The following is a 22,823-nucleotide window of genomic DNA, read 5'->3' on the forward strand; positions in this document are numbered from 1 at the left end:
GGGGGCAGTTTCCAGCCCTGAGACGCAGAAAGCCAAGGCAGTGACAGGATCGCTCTGGGAGGGCACAGGAGGAGAAGCCCCGATTCTGAGTCCCAGGGCATGTCCTGCTGGAGGGGCAGGGAAAGGCGGAGGAGTCGTGGTCTCCAGAGAGGGCTGGGGAGAGAGCGATGATGGAGAGAGAAGGCCCTCCCCTGTGGCCTCCGTCACCCTGTACATGACTTCTGACCTCCCGTAGGCTGTCTCCATAAGGCAAATTGATCTCCAGGAATGCGGGACCCGGGGCCCAGGAGAGACTCAAGACTGGGTTGTGCTCGCTTTGACCTTCTGCCTGCCCTGCCAGCATGCATAGCAGACTTCCCCGGCACCAAGGCAGGGACTCCGCTCGGGCCACCTCAGCCCCGCTCCTGCCCCCCGTGACATCTCAGGCAGCCGTGTCCCATTTGCAGCCTCTGGGGCAGAGGACCTGGAGTGGCTCGGCTGGCCGCTCTCCACGGGGGCCCCACCTTCAAAAGGCAGAAAACCAACACATATTGTGACCCCACTGCATATCCATTGTCACATTTAATCCTCAGAAGATCCAGAGATTCCTACATCTCTCCATTTTACAGATGAGGAACCTGAGGACCAGAGAGACTGATTAAGCTGCCCAGCGTCACACAGCTGGCCAGTGCAGGAGATGGAATTCGAAGCCACGTCTGTTCGGATCTGCAGTCCATGCGTTTGCTGCGGCAGCATGCTGCTTTTGGGCGCCGAGTCCCTCCCGTCTCCTAGGGCCTTACTTCTTGTACAAGAAGAAAGCTTGTTGTCCCAGCTGGGTGTAGGGGTCAGGGTTGCCACCGTCCCTCTAATTAGAGGAGCTTCAGTCCTGAATTAATGAGCAGAGGCTCGTTTTTATGGGATCTAGAGGGCCCAACGGATGTACCAAATGGATGTTTTCAGACACTGTCGGGGTCGGCGGTCCCAGTCAGTGGGGGTTCCGTGGGGGAGGGATGGGGCGAGGGAAGGCTCCTTCAGTAAAGTCAAACCTGTCAAATCCTGCGTGTCCCGGGGCTATAATTTCCCCACATCACCTGGCAGGTTTGCTGATTTCATTCACCTGAGCTGTTTCGTTTAAAGGCCCAATAAAAGTTCCCAATTGCTCTCAACATGGATTCGGGGAACAGACTGATGAGTAAGCTCCCAGAGGTTGCTCGTGAAGGATGATCTTGGAAGAAACATTTGCATAGAACTGAATTTCCATTAATTAAAAGAGCAGATGGAATTCGTAATCAGAGAAGAAACATCTCTCTGAAATGTGCCAGATGAGATGACAGCCCCGTCCCAGCGGCCACCCAGGGCTCAGAGCGTATGCGCCTGAGATGACACGAAGAACCGAGCCTTCGCTCAGCAAAGGTTTGCGGAGTCTGTAGGAGGTGCAGGGCTCAGAGCCGGGCTCTGGGGGCCAGAGGGCGTGGTGTGCTCTGGGCCTCGGGCTCGCGTCTTGGGGGGCAGATGGGTGTGTGGGTGTAGCTGTCAACAGGTCACGGTCAAGACGGACTCCCCTTCTCAGGGAGACTCCGAGGGTGTGTTCAGAGTTTGCTTGTTGGGTCAGATAAGGGGAGGCCATTTCCCGCAGAGGGAACAGCCAGGGCAAAGGTGCAGAGGAGGGAAGCAGCGTGGTGAGCTGCGGGGGGAGCCAGGCTTAGAGAACAAGAGGAAGGGGAGGGAGAGAGGAGACAGGCCAAAGCCCGAGGGTCTGGAGCACCGTGGGAAGAGCCTAGGGAGACAGCGGGAGGTTCAGTGCTGGCCCAGTCAAGGTCATAGCCACGGGATCCAGCCTCATGTGTGGCCTTGGAGATGCAGATGAGGAACCAGGCTCGCCAGGGCGGGTCCCAGGGAAGTGAGGGCTTCACGGGGACACCACTCAGTGGCTGGGTGAGCTTGGGTGAATCTCATTGCTGACATACGACACCCAAAGTGCTCAGCACGGTGAAGGCTCCCGCAGGGCTGGCTGCCCGACCTGAGGGTCCCCTCATCTGCGGAGCGGGGTTCGCGATGACAGTCGGCTGGCCTTGGCGGGCCGTTTGTGAGGGTTTACTGACATGCCTGTGGATGGTACAGAGCGCAGTGCCTGACAAACGGGGGATGCTCACGCTGGTAGCTGATCTCGTCACTGCTGTTGCCCTCGTGATTGGGGTGAGCACTAGGGACCAGAGCCCAGACCAACATGCCCTGGCCTTACGGAGCACACGGTCTGTGAGGGAGACAGACCCTAAACAAATCCTAATTCATATCGGAGCTGGGTCACCTGGGGGTGGTGGGTGCTTGGGGGGGTCACGGGGCTTGTGCCTCATCGGTCCTCATCGGGTGCTCGTTCCTCTCCCCCAGGAGCTGCAGTGAACACACAAGGACAGTGGTGGGGCCGGCATGGCGGCACTCACGCGCTCCTTGGTGGAATGGTGCAGGCCAGTGGAGTTTGCTGCCCTGTGACCCAGGGAAAGTGACAGAACCAGCATTCCGACCCAGGCCAGTGAGGCTCCGGGGCTCAATGTCTTTCCTGAGAATGTGTCATCTATCCATCCACCCACTCATCCATCCATCCGTCCATCCTCTATCCACCCATCCCTCCCGCCCTCCATCCATCCATCCCTCATCTACCCATCCAACAGAGATTTACTGATCACCTTCTGTGTACCAGGCACTGTTCTACGGGCCAAAAATACAGCTGTGAACAAATGGACAATATTTTTGCCCTCACTGGTTTGCCTGTTCATAAGGAAGACAATCATTTTAAAAATCATCAAACTGATATATAGTTCGAAATGTTTATTTTTGAGGAACAAATTCCATGCAGTAAATGCACTTCTAGCATATAGTTTTATGAATTTGGACAAATACCCACAGGCATATAACCATCACCACAGTGACAATAGAGAACATTCTGTCACCTCCAAAACTCCCTCATCCCAGTCCCCAGCAACCAGTGATCAGTTCTCTACCTCTATAGTTGTGACTGTCCCAGAAAGCCATATAAATGGAGTCATATTGTCTGTAGCATTTGAATCTGGCTTTCTCCACTTAGAATGATGCGGTTTGAGATTTAAGCATGTTGTCGTGTGTCTCGGTACCTGTCCCTTTTCATGGCTGAGCAGAGCCCCATTGGGTGAATGAATACACACAGTTGGTTCATCAGTCACCAGCGCAAAGACATTGGAGCTGTTCCTAGTTTTGCATAATTTTGAATAAAGCCACTATGCACATTTGCATACAGGTCTTTTATAAAACCTAAGTCCTGCAATCTCTAGAATAATCACCAGCAGTGGGATTCCTGGGTTATATGGAAAGTGTATGTTTAACGTTCTGAGAAACGGCCAACGTGTTTTCCAGCGAGGCGGGGCCATTTCCGCCCCCCGGGCTGTGCGCCCTCACCTGTCCTGGGGATGGTCTGCGGTTGCTGTCAGTTCTGGGGGCCATGCTAAGATACGGGCGGTGATTTCCATTTGCCATTCCCTAACGATGCATGCTGCCGGGCGCGTTTTCGTTTGCTGGTTTGCCATCCACGCGCCTTCTCCGCGGAGTACCCCTTCACATCATCTGTCCGTTAATTTACTGGATTGTGAGCTTTTTAAGCTCTTGGAGAGGGCTTTACGTATCCTGATGTAAGTTCTTTATCAGATGTGTATTTTTTGTACATTTTCGACCAGCTGGTGGCTTGTTTCTCTATCCTCTTTAGTCTTTTTAAAGCCAACGTTTTCCATTTTGATGAAGTCCAGTTTTCCCTGTTTCTAAAACTCTTCCTCACACGAGGTCCCAAGGATTTTTCCTGGTTTTGTTGTCCAAGTTTGATGCTTTGGGGTTTTACCTTAGGCGCTATGGTCCCTCCTGAGGTCATTGTTGACTACGGTGCCAGGTGTGACTCTGGCTTCCTCTGGCGGCATCTGGCCACCCAGTTGTCCCTGCACCATCTGTTGAAAAGACTGTCCTTCTGTTTTGTGTCGGGGGGGTGGGGGTGGAGAACGGAGCCCCGGGCAGGGAAGCAGGGAATTGCACACATCTGTTTAGAAGGAGAACTGATCTCAGTGGGTTGGAACGTCGTCCCACACACCACATTGGTTATGGGTTCGATCCCCGGTCGGGGCACATGTGCTTCTCTCTCTCATTAATGGATTGGAGCTGGGTGTGGGCTTGTTGTTGCCATGGTTACCCTCCACGCACCTCTTCCGGACTCAGGTGGAGGTGGTGCTGCCAAAGGGTCTTCTCGGTGGCCTGCCCCTCCTCCCGCTCTCAGCTCCCCTGGGGCCTGTGCCCAGAGGCTCACGCCGTGGCTTCTGTCCCCTGGCAGGCAGCTTCCGTTCCCCTTACCTGACACCTGCTGGCCCGTTGGCATTGGGAGGAATGGACAGCGCCCCCCCCCCCTGTTCTCCTGAGTCTTCGGGCGGCTCTGCACCTGTGGGTCTTGGGGTGGGTCCTTCTCGTTGACCCTGTCCCTCTCCCAGCAATGGGAAACCATCATCGTCTGAGCCCTGGAGGGTCATCTGTCCCTTCCTCAGGGGTAGAAACATTGTTTTTCCATTCCCTCCTCCCATCCTCCTGGGCACCCTCTCTGGTGACAGGCTGTGCTGCCTTCCTCCGTCAGCGTCAGGATCTTGTCCCAGAGGATGGTGCCCCCGGGACCCTTTGCTGCCACCATGTTGGCACAGGGGCTGTGTCTGCTTATGAGGCAAACATCAGTGAGCTGGACCAGTGACAAGAGAGCCAACCGATGTGCATGTATTAAGTGCCTGCTGTGCACTTGGCTGAGCTCCAGGTCCTGGGAGGGCGGGGAGGGAGGTGTAAGGGTGTGCCAGGACCCGTCCGTCCTCGGGTGCCTCTGTCACCCCGGCAGTCACCGCAGTGTCGGAGAAAGGACTCTGGAGTCAGACAACCAGGAGAGGCTGACCGCGGCTCTGCCACAGCGGCCGATGACCTGGGGCAAGTCCCTCGCCCCTCATTAACTTCCCAGGCTACACAGCAAGTCCCCAGACCATGGTGTCTTGGAGCAAGAGGAGTTCATCCTCTCACATTCTAGGGGTCAAATCATGACGTCACCAAGATGGGGGCAGGGCTGTGCTGCCTCCTGAGACTCTAAGGGAGGGTCCTTCCTGCCTCTTTCAGCCCCTGGTGGCTCCCGGGATTTCTAGGCCTGTGGCCACCTCACTCCATCTCGGCCTCCTCGCTTGGCCTTCTCTGTGTCTCAGGGTCTCCCTCTTTTTCCTCCTATCAGGACATTTAGGGTGGACCCAACATTTTATCTTGAGATGATTTTATCTTGATCACATCCTCAAAGACCCTATTTCCAAATGAGGCCCCACTCACAGGTGCTGGAGGTTAGCACTTGGACGCATCTTTCTGGGGGACGCGATTCGCCCCACTACACCCCTTTATGCCTCTACCACCTTGTCTGAAAAGTGGACATCGTTGGAGCACCTGCTTCCTGGTGGGTAGGAGGATGCAGAGAGGCCATGCGCATCAATCCTTCACGTAGCCCCTGGCACACCGCAGCCGCTCCTGTTCAGTCCTCTGTGCGCGGAATGAGGGGTTTAGTCTCGTACCCACACTTCCAGCTCTGAATCCGTATGATGCTGTGATTCTGGGCCACATGAGCAGTCATTTTCATGGCATACGGATTATGACATAAACGTTATGTTCTGTCATCAGCCCCAAGTGTGACGGGGAAGAGAGAATGTCACCTTTCACAGGCTGCAGACATTTGTCACTAGGCTGCTTGTGACGGCCCAGAGAGCATCCGTCAGCTGCTGTTTCTACCCTGAATGCTGGGTGGGCTCGCGGCTGCCGGGCATGACGGGGATTTACAGGGAAGGCCTCGGCATGCACAGCCATTCCTGTACGCATGGGCGCGTCCCTGCCTCTCGTCTGTCTGAGCACGTGGGCCCTGGGGACACTCACAGGGAACCACGTGACTGCTTTTCTCAGGAACCCTCAGCCCAGAGAGAGGGGGAGCATGCACAGGGCGAGGCAGGGAAGGGAGCCCCTCCAGCTTGGAGCTCAGTGTCGGGCTCAGGGAGGGGCCCGGTGGGATGCAGAACACCAGCTCAGTACCAGCGCGCGCTGTTACATCTAACCCTCCTGACACCTCTACGAATAAAACGCTAGATCCCCTTCTTCCATGACTGGGGTGAAGAGGAGGTCAGTGGCTCACTCACCTCAGCCTCAGCCACACTGACCTGCCTCCCGTCTTGGCACACACCCTGTTGGCTCCTTTCCAAGGCTCAGGGGGCCTACGGGGACATTTCCCAATCCCGTCTGCCCCATTATAGACCACGTATGTCTTTGATCTCAAAAAAAACACATTGATACAAACCTTATTTCCAACAGGGATTCAGCCAGTGCACAAGACACACCTCAGCTTTGCACTCGCCAGCTGGGTGGCCCCCTTCCCGCCACTGTCCCTCTCTGAACCCCGTCTGAAAATGTGTCACATGATGACAGGCCCCTGGGAACTGTGGTAAAGATGAAAGGAGAACCCAAGGGGGAAAGAATGCTCTAAAATGGGAAGTAAAGGCAGAGTCTCATCAGAGGGCAGCTGGACTCGGCCGCCGGGCAGATTCGTGTCCAGCTGCCAACCCCCCAGCGCCCAGACCCGAGCGGCTGTCTCCCCGTGGCCGTGCCGTCTGAACGCCCGTCTGGCGACTGAGTCAGGACGCCTTCGATCCCAGCATGCTGCGGCTCCCTGGGACAGGTGGTGGCTGCTCTGACCACTAAAACGGAATTGTAGCCACAGAACTTTTCTGGAAGCCAAGTGAGCGATTAGAGCTCGGGGTGCGCTCTGGGCCCTGGGAGGCGGGGGAGGCAATGAGGTGAACCCCTGCTCGGCACCTTGGGGAGGGCTGGGGCCGGGGACCCCCAGGACCGCTGCAGACCCTCCCTTGGGCCTCCACCCTTCACGTCTCTCAAACTGCGGTGAAGGGCACATCACAAGATTACCTACTTTCAAGCAGACGTGGCCATGGCACCTCGTGTGTTCACAGTGTCCCGTACCTGCCATCACAGGCCGCTCCGGAACGCGGCCGTCACCCCGTAAGAACACCGATAGGGGGGCTCTCTTCTCTCCCTTCTCCCCGGTCCCTGGTGACCCCCAACCAGCCTCAGTCTCTGCAGTTACTGATGCTGGGTACTTTGTGTTAGGTCCCACGCCTGCTGAAGTTGGCTCGTTCCTGAGACAGCAGCAGGCCCAGGGGCATGGACACCTGACCCGGCGTTGGTGCCGGCAGCAGAGTGACGTTTATCGGGGTCCTCAGCCCCTGGGGTGTGGTTTCTGCCACTTAACTCAGACTTCGCCCACCCGCTCCCCACGCCGGCAGGAGTCCTGCTCCGCCGAATGCACCTGACTGTCCCAGAGCAGAAAGTGCCCCCCTCACACACGAGGGGCACCCACTGTCCTGCTGCCCAGGTGGTCACACTGGAGTTTCCTGTGACACCCACAGCTTTTCTCGGGCCAGCGCATGGCTTACGGAGGGCTGGAAGTTCATGGCGCGGCGGATGAAGCACTGGCCTCACGGTTCCTGTCCCCATGTCCCCTCCCTAAGGGGCGGTAAGTGTAAACGGAGACACGCGGTGACTTTCTTTCTGTCCTGTCTTTGGCAGCCCCAGAAGTGTTCCAGGTGTACGTGGACGGAGGCCCCGGGTACTCGTACCCTGTGGACTGGTGGTCCCTGGGCGTCACGGCCTATGAGCTGCTGCGGGGCTGGGTAAGACGTGCTCCTGCGTGGTGGGCCTGGGGGCCGTGGACGTGGGGGTCTCAGGGTGTACCAGGGCAGAATGGAGTCGGCTCGCCCTTCTGCTGGGGTGGTGCAGGGGGCGGAAAGGAGCACTGTGAGGAGTCAGGCCTGGGCGCCAGTCCCGATGGCCCGGGTGTCAGCTCTGGGGTCCCTCCCTGAGCATTAGCGAGCTTCTGGTCTAGCCCCTTGGCTGTCAATAGGCCAAGGTCAGTGGCTGGTCAGTGGCAGCTCACACACGGGAAGCCCCTGGGCCTGGTGGTTTTGAGCACTGGCCCCTGTCTGCCCACAGTGCGAGGTGCCTGCCTCACGTTCCCGCTGGGGTGATGCCCTTGCGGGGCACAGACTGGGGTGTGTCCCTTGTTCTGTTTGTCCGTCCCACTCTCCCTGAATACCTAGCTCCATGTCCTGGGCCTTTCAGTAAGTCTTCTCGCTTTATTTCCTGTAAAGGTAACAGCCAAAGATGACGAATGGCACCATGTGACAAGTCATAAGTGCCCCTTTCGTTGGAGCAGAAAGAATCATGACAAAGTAACCGCTGCCCCGTGCAGGGCCAGGCAGGCCGAGAAGGGAGGGGCCGTGACTGAGGGGTGGCTGGGTGCTGGTGACGACAGCTGACCTCTCCGGACTACCCTCCAGTGCCCCGAGCCGGAGCCAGGAGCAGGGACTCTGGGGCTCGGCTGGTGGGTGTGGGTCCTGCCTCTCTCTGCCACGTACCAGCTGTGTGACCTTGTCACGTCACTTAACCTCTCGCGGCCTTAATGGAGCACACACCTGCCGGTGCCCGCGGTGCCCCCAGGCCTGCTCACTGGTGGGTGGCACGTGGGTCCAGGCCGCAGGCCCTACTGTGACACAGGAACACCCACGGCTTCCTGAGGGAAAGAGTAAACTGTCCCTGGTGGCCGCAGAGTGTCAGCCACGCCTGCGCTGTCTCCGGTCTCCGCGCTCCCTCTGATGTCGCCCCTTGTCCTTTGCAGAGGCCGTACGAGATCCACTCGGCCACGCCCATCGACGAGGTCCTGCACATGTTCAAGGCGGAGCGGGTGCGCTACTCCTCCACGTGGTGCAAGGGCATGGTCGCCCTGCTGAAGAAGGTGAGGAGCAGCCACCACGGCCCGGCGGGGGGCCAGGGCACGGCACGGGACAGGCGTCCCAGCAAACGAAGGAGCAAGGCCATCCGGGCAGCAGGGCTCCCACCGCTCCTCCCTGCCCCGCACCAGCGCCCCTCCCGCACCCGAGGTCACAAAGCGTGGGGTCCCGTCTGTGACAGCGCAGCCCCGCGCTCTTCCACACCGCCACCCACTCCTAATAAATAGACATGCGTCGTGCAGGGGGCTCTTTAAAATATTTGCTACAGATGGTCCTTTAACGCTCTGAGCTTTGAGAAACCGGCGTCTCCTGATGTTTTGCAAAAACTGGCTATGAGCGCAAAGCAGCTGCTCTCCAAGTGTGGGCCGGCAGCCCCGGGGGCTGGCGGGAAGGGCCGCTCCCCGCTGCACCCCGGACCGTCCGAGTGAGGACCCGGGCTGGGCCCAGTCACCTGTGCTTGATGAGCTCTCCCGGGGGGTGGGATGCACGTCCGAGGGCGGCAGGTCGTGGGCCCTCCTTTTAGGCTGCATTCGGCTCCGGTCACCTGGAGCCCTCCGAGACGCACAGTCAAGTGACAATGACGGCGTTGGGGGTTATGTGCCAACCTTGGCCGAGGGGATGTTATGTCCCGGGCCAGTGGTGGGACTTCTCGCCTGATCCCTGTGAGCCCAGTGGTACTGACCCCGAATAGTGGCATTAGCCCCCCAGGAGAGGTGAGAAGACCAAGGCTTTGGAAAGCGAACCGGCTCCGTCCGTGCCACGGGGTTGGGGTCGTTCAAGGGCAGAGGCGGGATTGGATGAAGCTCTCCTAAGGCTGCACCCAGGCCCCCCCAAAGGGACGCACGGAGTGACTGATGAGTTGACTTGCTTTACAACAGATTTACCACCTGGTCTGTAAAAGTCAGTGTCTTTAACCCAATGGGTCACCGGATCACAGGGGTCCTTGGCACCCGCCAGGGCCCTCCCCACCCACCCACCCGGCGGGTCAGACAGCCGCTGCCCTCACCGCTGGGCCCCTGCAGGGCAGGGCAGTGGGGTCTCTAAATCTGCACCACTCATTTGGGGGCAGCCCCTACAGAGAGGCTGTCACGACCATCAGACACGGCGCTGCCAGGTATCTCCCATGGGGGGTGGCTCTAGCCCACTGGCTGGCACGCCCGTCGGCAGCTGGGTGCCGACCTCCTCTTAGCGTGTGCTGGTCCTTCCTGGCCCAGGGCGGGGACTCCTGCCCTTCCGGTTTCAGCCCACGTGTTCTTTGCACTGGATGAGCTAGTGTCGACAGGCAGAAAGGCCCGTCTGGATGCAAGGCCGTGGGCCATGGCTCTCTCTATGCTGCATCACCCTTATTAGCAGAAATCTATTCGAGAAGAAGCTGAAAATTGTCCCCTTAGCTACCAATGAGGTCCGTGCCTCCGGCCACAGAGGTCACCTCATACTGCCCAGGGTGAATTACTCTGCATGTCCCATTTTCAAGCTGGAAGTCCTAAGACGAAGTGGCTGGTTCTTATGTTTAATTGGAAGCCTCTGCAGACACCCGAGAGCCGGCGTGTCACACAGGGCCATAGTCCCCGAGGGGAGCGCGGCAGGTCGCTGCAGATCTAGTCCCCGGCCGGTGCCCTGGGGGAAGCAGCCTGACCTCCCGGTCCCTCTCTGCTGTGGAGATGAGTGAAGGTGGCGCTGCCTGGGACAGCATCCCCCACACGGGGCGCGGCGCGGTGGGGCGTGACGAGCAGAGCCCCTTCATTTTCCCAAGGCCCCGCCCTCAGAACTCCGCTCCCCCCGGGGGTGCGCAGCCCAGGCAAGCATGGTTGCCCTGTGTCCCCAGCTCCTGACCAAGGACCCCGAGAGCCGCCTGTCCTGCCTCGGCGACGTGCAGAGTGCACCCTACCTGGCCGACGTGAACTGGGACGCGGTGCTGGAGAAGGCGCTGACACCCAGCTTCGTGCCCAACGTGAGTGGGGGCCTGTCCGACCGCGGGCCGTCCCTCCGCCACATGCCCTGCCCTGGGGTCAAGGGGCACCCCTGTCGCTGGTCCCTGAGCAGCAGCGGGTCCCGGTCCACTGAGCTTCAGCACAGGTGGGCACAGGCTGGCCTCGGGGGGCCGTCTCTGCTGTCTGAATGGAGGTAGACACTCCGGCTCAGCAAGCCTCCACCCGGAGACACACACTCACACTCACACACTCAGCGCTTGCACACGCATGCAATGCTTGCACACACATACAAGCACACGCACATCACGTGCGCACTCCCATTCACACACTAGCATATGCACATGCACAAACATGCACTCACATACACAATTCACATGCATGCTCAACACACAGGCACACACACACTTATACACATATGTACTCATACACACACCTCGAACGCAAGAAGAACAAAAGAGACTCGTTCAGGCCACAATACAGCAATCATACAACACACACACAGACCACACACTCACACACACAAGACACAAAACACACCAGAAGCCTGCAGGGTCCCTCTGGCCACGCTGTCCCTTAGCGCCCTTCGGGGGGGCCCTTTTGTCACAGGGCAGTCCGGGGGGGTTGGGGGGGGAACGAAGGCTGTGTACGATGGGAATGTGGTTGTCTTCTTCGGGAACGTCTGTGTAGCTGACATGTCCCACAGCAGTAGGTCATGCTTACTTGTGCAATGAGTGATTGGATGAATGAAGGGCAGAGTGGAAGTAAAATCCAGGGCTAGGTGGGACAAAGACGAACCGAGTTTTCCTTTCAGAAAGGGAGACTGAATTGTGACCCCACATTTGAACTGGAAGAAATGATCCTCGAATCCAAGCCACTGCATAAAAAGAAGAAGAGGTTGGCAAAGAGCAGGTCCAAAGACGGCACGAAGGACAGCTGTCCTCTGGTGAGCACTGTTGGGGGCGGGGCCCGGGGGCTGGGGTGGGACGGAGCTCGGCTGCTTCTCAGACAAAGGGGGGCCGTCACGTCACCCAGCCAAGGACCTCCATGGGCTGTGAGTGAGATGCCTCCATCCAGCAAGTGGCCTTCCACTGCACGAACCTATGAATGGATCACTGGCGAGTTATGTGTCCCCAGCTCTGACCATCCATGTCAGCGCTGTCCCCAGTGCAAGAGCAGAACAAGGCGAGTGACATCAGCACCTGCCGAGTCGTCCCAAGCACCCTCTGGGAGGGTCTCATGCTGTGGAGATAGCCAGGGCTGCGTTGTGACTTCCCTGGGGCCACACGCTGGCCTCACGTGTTCATCTTCTGGGCTGCCGCAACCAAGGGGCACAGCCTTGGTGCCGTAAAATAAGCGACATTTATTCCCTCACAATTCTGGAGGCCAAAAGTACACACTCAGTGTACTGGCAAGGCCAGGCTCACGGCGAAGGCCGGAGGGAGGGTCCTTCCCTGCCTTTCCTTGCCCCTGGTGGTGGCTGGCAGTCTTGTCCGCCCTTGGCTGGGGGCTGCCCCACTTCTTCTCTGCCTCCATTGTCTCGCGGCATTTCCCTCCCCACGGCTCTGTGTCCTTCTCTGAAGGACACCTGTCATTGAATTGGGGGCTCCCCCTTCTTCAACATGGCCTCACCATAAGTAGGTACAGGGGCCACCACCCTGTCTCCGAATAAGGTCACATTCACCGGTTGGGGGGTTAGGACTTTAGAACGTCAACGTATGTTTTTAGGGAAGAGCCCAATTCAACCCTCCACTGCCCCTTCCTCCATAAAAATATTTTTTAAATTATATTTAATGACCACATTGGTGTGAAGAGGACTGTAGCGTTCAATACTAAGAGTTCTTTTTCTCTTCTGCTTATTTTAAAGGAAATTAGAATAGCTCTGTAGCCCCTAGAAGCATGGTGGCCCTCAGGGCCTCCTGAGTGTGTGTTAATAGGGGTGCACGAGGCGGGGGCGTTCTGCCAGGCGTGTGGTTACGGAGCACTGGGGGGACAGGTGGTTCTTGGCACCTGTTCTTGACGAGAATGCGCACCTTGCATGGTGGCCTTGCGTTTCTGCCCCCCTCCCCCTCCCCCCGGGGTTTCCAGTGACCAGGAAACCACACTGACGATTTTCAATCCATAATCCACCCCAGCGTGGCTTTAGTGTTGGGTTTTATGGCTTCAGACTGAGAAAAACATGTCTGTCCATCTGCCAGGCTCCCTTGGCCCAGCCGCCCATGGGGCAGCTTCTGCCACTCGGCTGGTCCCCAGCCCCAGGCCGCCCGGCCCCATTTAGATCAATCTCTGTCTGCCACCGCGGTCACTCACAGTCCCCTGTCTGCGCTCTTTGACAGAACGGACACCTGCAGCAGTGCTTGGAGACCGTGCGGAAGGAATTCATTGTGTTCAACAGAGAGAAGTAAGTCTTCAGCGGCCCTGGCTGGGCCAAGCCCTTCCAAACCTCGGGGCTCCTGGGAGCTGGCCAGCGCCCAGAGCGGGGGCGGCTGGGGGCCCGCGTGGCTGAGAGGGCTCTGGCTTTTCTCCACACTCAGCCTCAGCGTGTTCATGAGATGGGGAAGCAGACAGAGCTGGCCAAGGGGTGCTGGCGCAGACACGCAGGGTGCGGGTGGCGAGGGGCCTGAGACCCGTACGTACCTTCCCGGGGCCTCATCTCCGGCACTGGCCCATGGGGCTCTCTGCCTTGCACTGGGGCTGTTATCAGATTAAATAAGGCTGTGGACATAATACCTGGCGTGGTAAAAACAGTACTGCTATTACTACTATTGTATTTTTTAAATTATTATCATTATTATTATTATTATCATTATTATTATTATTATTTAATGGGTGTGGGCTGTGCTGGGACCCCAGCATCTCAGGCTGACTGGCTAGAGATGTATGATGATGCTGTGTTGGGAGGGTCTCAGCTGTGGTCCTTAAAGTCCAACTCAGACGCTGCCTCCTACAGGAAGGCTTCTCTGATTCACACAAGGGTTCAGAAGCCATCTCTCCCTCATTGGGGCTCCCACATCACTAGGCTCCACTCTTCTTAAGCAGTGTTTGAAGTTTTATTTTGTGTTCCAGTGAGAGTACCGGAGTCTAGAGACAGCAGTGCTGGTTCTCAGTATAACCATATTTGGGTGCGTACACTATTTTTAAATAGAAAATCCCAGCTTTGGGGCATTTAAAAGAAAATCTTAAAGGGGCTCCTGTGAAAGACCTGGGGAATGGTATCACAGTTCAGTTATGAACCCACTAGAACTGTCCTGCTTCAGGAATAATGTCCTTCTTTCGCCCTCGGACGGTCCTTAGTCACTTGAGTTTTCCCCTAGAATTGATGTGATTTTCTCTCCAGAGGTGCCCAAGTCTCTAGGATGGAGGGCAGGGGAGAGAAAGGGCGGGAGGAAGATTCTGAGGCACAGCAGCCTCCCCCAGGGGGTCTGGCCACCTCCCCCTTTCCCACCCAGCGCCCCCCTCACCTGGACCTCAGCTCCGCCCCTGGGCCCCGGCCCCTCCCCCCCGGGAGGGTGTATTTTGTCCCTGACCACCTTCCCCGGTCATCATCCCTGAGAGCTGCAAGCCCCAGGGGCAGCGGGACTGCACACCTGGTCCTCGTCCCTGCAGGCGGCCAAAGGGCAGGCGGCAGGAGCCCCCGCGTCCACCGTCCGACGAAGCACAGCGCTGCTGCCGGTGTCTCAGCGCGGCCTGAGGACCTGCGCGGATGTCAGTGCTGTGGCTAACACGGGGCGTCCCCCCCACAGGCGTGTGCAGGGTCTCACGCACTCACGCGCACAGCTGCACACGCATGCATACGTATGTACACACACACAACTGTGGTCCGGCCAAGACCATGGACACCCACAGTGCTCTGCATGTGATGGGATGGAAACTTCATTTAAATCAGGCAGCGGGTCTGCCCTCTGAACATACTGCTGTCGAAAGCACATTCAGGCGAAACGCTGTGTCTCTCAGACAAGGCAGAACTGCGCTGATATGATTATTTCCAGCCCCTTCCCAGATATTTTACACGCAATCCCTCTGATCCCGTGAGGCTCCTGCCAGGTGAAGGCTGTGACCCCATTTTGGATAGGGGAACCGAGGCTCCCGACATAAGCGCGGTCTGCCTGCAGGACTTGCGAGCCTGGGTTTGAGCTGCTCCCTCCTGCTCTCGCACGTCCTGCTGCTCCTCAGCGTCTCGGTTCCGTCTTCGGCCTGCACTGCACGCACGCAGGGACAGTTGTGGGGTCACGCTGGAGCCTGGACTTGAAGGCTGGAAAGAGCGGCGTGTTAGCATCTGAACTCATGTGGGAGGCGACCAGTGGCCCGCGGTTAAGGAATGCGATGTTCAGAATCATGGTCCCTTAACCAGGCTTTCATGAGCTATTTTGTCAGTCTGGGTGCCCCCGTTTGGATACTTACTGGTGGGACGATCTTGCTTGTGTCCCCTAGGACTGCTTTGCTCCCCAGGGTGTCCTCTGCCCCCTACCCACCGGCCCCTGGCACGGGGGCCGGTCCATCGGTGGGCATTCGGTGTGAACACGGGGACAGGACAAGTGACGGGGAGGCCTCACCACCTTTACTGACAGAGGGCTCAGACGAGTTCCATCCGTGATGCCCTGTCGACTTCCGGGGGCCACGAGGTATCTCCTTGTCACCAGTGGAGAAGCCGAGGCTGTGTGTGTACAGTAGCGCACCTGAGCGCACCTGACCAGGCTTTGACTGCAGGCCCGCCGGGCCCCAGGGCGCTGGGCTCCCCCGGGCCAGGGGACGGTGTGGGCTGGAGGCGCCCGGTCACTCCGCTGGCCCAGGTGTGTCCTGGACGACTCGCTCCCCCCTCCCCATGTCACTAACTCAGGCCTGTGCTGTGCTCGCTTGCAGGCTGAGGCGGCAGGAGCAGGGCGGCCAGCTCCTGGACACGGAGGGCCATGTGGGGACACAGGCCCCGGGCAGGCCCCTCCGCGACGGCTGCAGCAACAGCGCCCGGGGCCCCGCCTGCTCCCGCGGCTGCAGCAGCTAAGCCGCCCCCGGGGCCGCCCGGCAGGACTGCACTCGCCTCCGCCCTGCCCAGCGGAGCCCCGCTCTGTGCTGCGACGGTCCCTGCCTCACCCCAGAGACGTCAGATGCAGACGGAGCCCTGGGCTCGGAGCTGGGGAGCCCGGGTGCTGGTCCCCACTGCCAGAATGCCTCCCTGCGCGACCTTGGACCGGCCGTGGCCTTCCTGTGCCTCAGTTTTCGGCATCTGCCAAAGGGGTCAACCGCTCTCCGCACCCCCATAACTACAAGGCCGCTGGGAGACTGCAGCTGGGTGGCAGACATGCAGAACGTTTGGCGTTTGGAAAACTGATTCCACAGCCGCGCCTCACCCTAAGGTTGGGTGCGCACGTCCCTCCCCGAAGCCCTGAGACCGCCACAGCGTTGCCACTCGGTCCGCCCGACTTACAGGCTCCGTAAGACTGCACTTTGGGAAATGCAGCTCAACGGGAAAGTGCGCAGCGGAGGGGTTCGCCCTTCCGAGGGACGCCCCGCGCCCCAGGCCTGGAGCCAGCCCGTCTCTGACCTCCTACGGTCGCCTGGCCAGCAGACCCGCCTGGTCGCCGAGGCCGTGGGGCTGTAGACGTCCTTCTCCCTAACTCGCTGAAGACTGCCTCCCCCCGTTTTTCATTCCAGCGGGTCCCCACCCCTCCCCTGGTGCCAGGATGGCGTGGAGGTCCCCACTGCCCATCAGTCACTCCTGTGGTGCCATCAGTCCCCAAACCAAGTCCCATGGCAGGACTCTGACTTTCCACACGCCCTCCAGGATTTCTCCCTCGGGGGCGGGGGGGCGGTGTGTGGAAGGAAGCGGGGGTCCTTACAGAAAGTCGACCCGCAGAGGACAGTGGGGCCACTTGGAAAACAAACACCTTGAAGGCCTGGCGCCTTGGATGGGGTGCAGTGTCCGGGATAAAGCCGGGACTTGGGATCAGGCCTGTGTTCGGAAGCCGGCCCTGCTGTTCACGAGCCAGAAGTCCTTCGGCAAACGGCGTCATCCCTTAGCGCTCATTTCCTCGGTTTAAAATGGGGGTGACAACACCCCCTGCGGGTCGTTTCGGGGTGACCTCCGATCCTGTGTGCTGGGCCCCCAGCACAGAGCACCCCCTGAATGGCGGCCACTCCTGGTCAGCAGTGTCATCAGCATTTAGAGAAACTGGCCTGTCACTCATTTGTCTGGTTGGTTTTCTGTAGAAATAAGCCCGGCGTCTAGGACTCTGAACTTCCTTCCTGGCGACATTAACATCTGCACGTCCTGTTGGTGTGTCTTTATTTTTTCATCCCACTTCCAATTTTCCCCTTTTACGTCACTGATCGGCCCTGGGGCAGTCACCGTCATCTGTCCGAGTCCCCGAGGGACATTTTAACGTGTGGTGTGGTTTTATATTTTCATTGTCTAAATGGTTCTCGTTTTCCTCCTTGCAGCCACAGCGGCGTCCAGCTGCTGCCGCCACCTGAGTCTCCTTGGCTTCCACACTTCCCATCCTTGTCCTGTCCTGTCCGCTCTGGGGACTGCCCGGGCCGCTTCTCTCCCCACAGGGACCCCGGCAGCCTCTGGGGTGTCTCCATGGGTGGGCCTCATGGGTCAGGAGCAGGAGCTGGAAGCAGCCTGAGAGACGCTGGATTTCCTGGCTCTATTCCAGGCAGCACTGTTCCTTCTGCAGAATAAACAATTTCTTGGTCATTCTTTCCTGCAACTTGGTTCTTATTCAGGGTCGGATGGGAGGGTGATGTGGTTAAGACCCGAAATTTAATGACAAACAGAGACAGGGTGTGGGTGTGGGTGTGGTGGAGGGACTACCAGGTCAGTGATGTGTTTCCTTTGTCCAGAGAATAAAACCAAACGTAGCAATTCAAGGCCCCATCCAACTTGATCACAAATTACATTATTATCATCAACTTCTTCATTGTTATTTCATGCTTACAAAGGTGCCGTCTATACACTAGGGAAAATATACAGAAAATCCTCCACCTAAAGAAAAATACTCTTACAATTTCCTCACATTATGGGTCAGACCTTTGCCCAGTCCCCCCGTGGGTGCAGGCAGCCCAGGACTGGCCTTAGGGTACAGAGTTTGCCAGGTCCTCCCTCCTTGCGACGCCTTTCAAACCCCGGCTCCACCTTTCGAAACAGGTGTTCCTCCTTGACCAGTTCCACCTCTTCCGTGAGGCCTCAGGCTCTCCTTGAGTTGCTATCCCCAGCCAGGTGTTTTCTCTTCCACTTCGTTCTCTCGCGCGTCTTCTGGAAACTTCTCGCGGCTCCATGGCTGTCACCTGCGCAGCAGGGTTGCTTTCGCCCCTGGCTCATCCTCCCAGCCTTCAGCTGAGAGAGGGGACGGGTCCTCTCCTGTCGGCCCCGCCCCCCGCCTGCACCCCTCTCCCTGTCCTAACAGCACCAGCTCTAAGACGGAATCAGTCATTTTCAAATGAATGACATGCAAGCACAAATCCTCGGAGTGGGTGGAGCTTCCTTCTGGGGGCCTCCTGCTTCTGGTCCCACCCACGGCCACTTCCCGGGGCTGTCGCCTCTCCTGTCCCCGGTGCTTTCCCAGAGGCTGCCCCTGGATGGAGCGCCCACCCTCACCCCCTCCTCAGAGCCACTGCCCCGAGTCCCAAGTTTCACGGGAGTTTTCCCTTCTTCGCCTCAACCCTGTTCTCGGGGTACAGAGCCCCAGCCCAGTACTGACAAGAAAGCAGCCCGTGGTGCTGAGGTGGGGCCCGAGATTCTGCAGAGCTAACACGCTTCCAGGGCTGCTGACACACTGGGCCAGGGACTGCCCTTGGGGTAACGGCTCCAGAACCTTCTGCCCTCAGGCCCACCGGGCCATGCCCACGCCCCCTCCCCACCGCACCTGCAGAGCGGGGTGGTTGCAAAGCTGAAAATATTTCCCAGCTGGCACTTTGCAGAAAGCGTGCGCTGGCCCCTGAAGCAGGAGGCACACCTGGGACGCGGGGCGGCAGTGGAGAAGGCACAGTGGCCTTGCTCGCTGGCAATTCAGCCCCATGGGGTTCCCGTGGGAAAGGAGTTGCAGACATACCCATGGTCCGTTTTGCCCTCATGGGGTGATTGGTGGGCTTTCCCCTCACTGTGGACCCTTGTCGATAACCCCTTTCCAGCCGGGTGTTATTGAAGGTCACCTCCGTCTGTCTGCTTCCTTCCCATGCCGCTCGGTCCCCCCAGCAGCCCTCTGTTCAGTGTCTCCACTTTGTGCGGCTCAATTTCCACAACACGCACCACACTGGCCCGCTACGGGCCCTGCACCCTGCCCGCCCCTCTCCAGGTCGCGGTCTCCACCGGGTGGGCAGGCAAGGCCGGCCCCCCATCGGGGACGTGTAAGGAGCACAGAGACTCCCACCTGGGAGCCCAGCCTGGGCCACGGTTAGCAACATGCCTGTGCTTTGAGGGTTCAGCCCACGCATGGTGTCTCTCAATATTTCCTCTTCCGACCTTGAACATGAAACCGCCCCAAAGAACGAGTAGCTACTTCCTCCCGGGCCAGACAAATGTGATGCTGGATGTCCCCCTCAGCGTCTCGGCTCTTTGTGGTCATGCCCATCCCCCCGAACACACACTTGCCAACTCTTGCCTCCCTACAGAGACGAGGGGGGAGCGGCACACAGACCCCTCCCGGGTGTAGAGGCTGCGTCCTCGCAGCGTCTGAATCCTAAGAATCTATTTGTCCACCAGCTTCGGTGCCCCATTCAACGCCGCCTTCTAAAGAGGAATCCATTTCACGTGTCATGTTTAGTCACCTCTGAGCAATTACGGGCGAGCCCTGGCCGGCGGCTCCGTGGCTGGGGCGCCGTCCCGTACACAAGAGGCTGCGGGTTTGATCCCAGCCCGGGAACAGAGAGGAGGCAACCAACCAGCAGGTGCTTCTCTCTCACACCAAGGTCTCTGTCTCTGTCTCTATCTCTCCCTGCCCTCCCCCTCTCTCTAAAATCAATAAACATGTTCTCAGGTGAGAATTTTAAAAAACAAAATAAATAATAATAATAATTGAGGGTGAGAGCGGGGCAGTTCTCAGATGGTGTTCTGGGCAGGACAAGAAAATCCTGAGTCCAATTCCGCCAAAAAGCCCTCCCCCTCTCCCAGCCCCCATCACACCTGTTCTCAAGGTCTCGGAGGAACAGAAACAATGCAGGAATCAGGGAACGAAGGACCATGGCAGCAACCCTGGGGCCCTGGCGCAGGGGCCCGAGAGAGGTGCCAGAGGAAGCGAGAAGCCCACCTTTGAAGCCTTAGCAGGGCCCCACTTCTTCCCAAAAGGCGGCCTTGGCTCCGGCCAGCTCAAGGGCGTCAGTGCTGCCGGCCCCGTGGGTGGTTCGGGTTCTTACCCATCCATGGACCCCACTTCCTCTTTCCTGGGGTGGCAGATGGGAAGGGCTGATTCCAGACGTGCCTGGCAGGGGAAATGCATGAAGTCTCTTTTCTCTGTCAGCTGCTAGCGGTTGGAGAGCCTGCTCCATGGGAGACCAGCGTCAAAGCAGCCCGGGGCTACTCACTCCCTGGCTTTCCCCACGCCCCCTCCCGTGAACCTTCACCCCCCCCACCCCCCCACCCCGCACCTCCTTGCCGACCTCGGAGGTTTCGGCAGGGGTGTGATTCACCCCGGATGTCTCTGTGTATTACATTTTATGTCTGTGTCTCTGGAAGAATTAGGCCCACAGTTTGTAGGACCCTGGGTGTGCTGGGGTCTTGACACCGATAAGCCCACCCACCTGACAGTTTTGAATCTTAAATATCTGTCATCCAGGCAGAGGCCATTGCATGGCACGGGGAAGTCTGTCCTAAAATCCCTCGGCCTTTCCCCTGCTGGCTCATCGATCAGAACCGGCCACATGCCCGTCAGCGCCCATCACTGGTGTGGAGAAGGGCAGTGTTGTGACTGGTTTAGACAGCAGCCCTCCTCTCCCACATGCTGCAGGCAGGCGGGGCCACCATCCTCTGGGGGGGCGTGGTGACAGGACCCTGACCCCAGCGCACTGCAGTTCTGTTAGGGGCCGGGAAGGGAAGGGAAAACAGATTTGGGCTGAATGCACAGCTTTTAACAGGAAACCCAGACTCCGTGGGACTTGAGGGCGCATATTGCAGTTTTATTAGCGGTGACCCCGCACAGATGGTCTGGCTCAGTTCCACCAAAGAGCGACGAGGCAGCAGGAGTCGCAGCCTCACCTTTTCTCATGTTTTCATCTCGAATCGTCATCGTGTCCTGTTAAGAGGCTGAGGCCAGAGCCATGTGTGCGCCCCAGTGGCCGTCAATTTCAGGACTAGATCACAAGACGTGGAAGGGCCTGAGGCTGCTCAGACAGGGGGGACTGCAATGCACTGAGGACCGGCCCCCGGGTTTCTGCAAGGCCCAAGTCATTCACCCCTTTTCCCCAGGGGGATCCAGGGATCTGACAGGTCTCAAGCCTCTGGGCAGCTCCGTACGTGAGGAGCTGAAAGGTTTCCTCTGTGTCTTTAATTCCAAAAACGAAGCACCTGGAGAGAGCCCGCCTGGCCTTCCATCTCTCCAAGTCCAGCGTCCCAGAGAGTGTCCCACCAATGACGCGTGGCTGGGGGTGTTCACGGACAGCCACAGCAGTGGCCCTGGAACCTCGTGGGCTGACCTCGGTCACCTCCAGCACACAGAATACAGGAAGGGAGAGAGAAAGGTGACCGGGAGAAGATGGACAGACACTGTCTACCCTGGGCGACCAGAGAGAACATGGCCAGTACAAAGTCCCAGTGACGTTTCTGCCCCTGATAATAAGTGACAAGAAAGGCACGTCATCAGGGCCCATAACCCCCATCTACTCCCGAGAAAACAGCAGGCAAACCTCGACCGGGGGACAGTTTTCAAGATACCTGAGCATCGCACGCCATGAAATACGGGGTCACCGGGCAGTGTCTCTGGGGACAAGAGACTGAGGAGGCAGGACGACGAATGAATGGTATGCGGTGGATTAGGTCACGGAACAGAGAAAGGACATTCGTGGGAAAACCAGTGGACCCAAGCCAAGGCTACAGCCCAGTTGATGGCAAAGCCCCAAGGTCGCTCCGTGGTGTTGACAAATGTATCGTGGGTGCGTGAGACACTGCCGTTGGGGGACGCAGATGAGGGACATACGGGAACTCTCTACGCTGCCCTTGAAGCGCTTCTGTCAATCTAACGTTATTTAAAAATAAAAAGTTGAAAAAGTGCCCGTGGAAAAGCTGGGCACCACGCCCCCCCAACAATGCTCCCTCCGCCCCTCCCAGTTCTCGAGGCCGAAATCGGGGTTCTGCCTTCGAAGGAAACAAAAACTACCCCCGAGGAGGGTTAACTAGCTGCAGGGATTGGAGCTGAGGGTGGCGCTGACGTGTGGGGCGAGGGACCAGAGTCCTGCCTCCGCGACGGGCTCACCCACGGGTGCAGAGCCCACGTTGCCCTTCCTTCACGCGGGAAGTGGGAGGCCACACACAGGCCCTCCTGCTCGGCAGAAGCCCACGAAGCCACTGCTGCCTGCCAGGCCAGGCCGGACGTGGGGACAGAGAACGACTCCCTGAAGAAAACAGTCAACTCGGGAGAGAAGGTGAGAAGATTGAATTCTTCCCCTCAGAGAGCTACGAGACGGCATTGCTAGTCCGAAAGGAAAAGAATGAAAGAACATGAGAGTTCCCGCCAACGCAGAATTGTGGCCGCAATAAAAAACTCAGTAAAAGGGCCGGAGCAGTAAGTGGAAGAACCTTGTGGAACAGAGTCGAGAGAAAATGAGCCAAACCGGACCGGGCGAGGCGCACGCGCCCAAGGACGGTAACGGCAACCGGGAGGCGTGTGGGCGCTTCTATCTTCTGGGCATGGCACCCACGTGACCTTTCCGCGGCCCAGTGAGGCAGGTGCCGCCGGGACCCCCATTTTATAGATGAGGAAACTGAGGTACGGCCCCTGGGGGGCTCTCCTGCCGCGCTCCGCCCCCGCGCCCTTCCCAGGCTTGCCCGGGAATTGGGGCTTCCCTGCTGGTCCCGGGGCCGAGAGAGCTTGGGGATTCAACCCGGTCCTTCCTGCCCCTCCCCACG

General features: G+C 58.4%; 1 protein-coding gene across 4 annotated transcripts in view; it reads left to right on the forward strand.

The window, feature by feature from the left end:
* Positions 1 to 16,349, forward strand: part of STK32B (serine/threonine kinase 32B) — a 155,476-nt gene extending 139,127 nt beyond the window's left edge. For 2 of the 4 annotated variants that reach the window (XM_090267087.1, XM_090267090.1), the window contains 7 exons: positions 7,624 to 7,727; positions 8,205 to 8,285; positions 8,732 to 8,848; positions 10,669 to 10,794; positions 11,586 to 11,717; positions 13,108 to 13,172; positions 15,632 to 16,349. In XM_090267087.1, the coding sequence (XP_090123213.1) occupies positions 7,624 to 7,727; positions 8,205 to 8,285; positions 8,732 to 8,848; positions 10,669 to 10,794; positions 11,586 to 11,717; positions 13,108 to 13,172; positions 15,632 to 15,770 (764 nt within the window). In that variant the 3' untranslated portion in view covers positions 15,771 to 16,349. Of the gene's footprint in view, positions 1 to 7,623; positions 7,728 to 8,204; positions 8,286 to 8,731; positions 8,849 to 10,668; positions 10,795 to 11,585; positions 11,718 to 13,107; positions 13,173 to 13,837; positions 14,106 to 15,631 lie in introns of those variants that run through there. The other 2 variants (XM_090267089.1, XM_090267088.1) reach the window with 2 other exon arrangements.
* The last annotated feature ends 6,474 nt before the right edge of the window (positions 16,350 to 22,823 follow it).

The sequence above is a fragment of the Furipterus horrens genome, unplaced genomic scaffold, assembly GCF_987537825.1.
Source record: "Furipterus horrens unplaced genomic scaffold, mFurHor1.1.pri manual_scaffold_2, whole genome shotgun sequence".
Lineage (NCBI taxonomy): Eukaryota > Metazoa > Chordata > Mammalia > Chiroptera > Furipteridae > Furipterus > Furipterus horrens.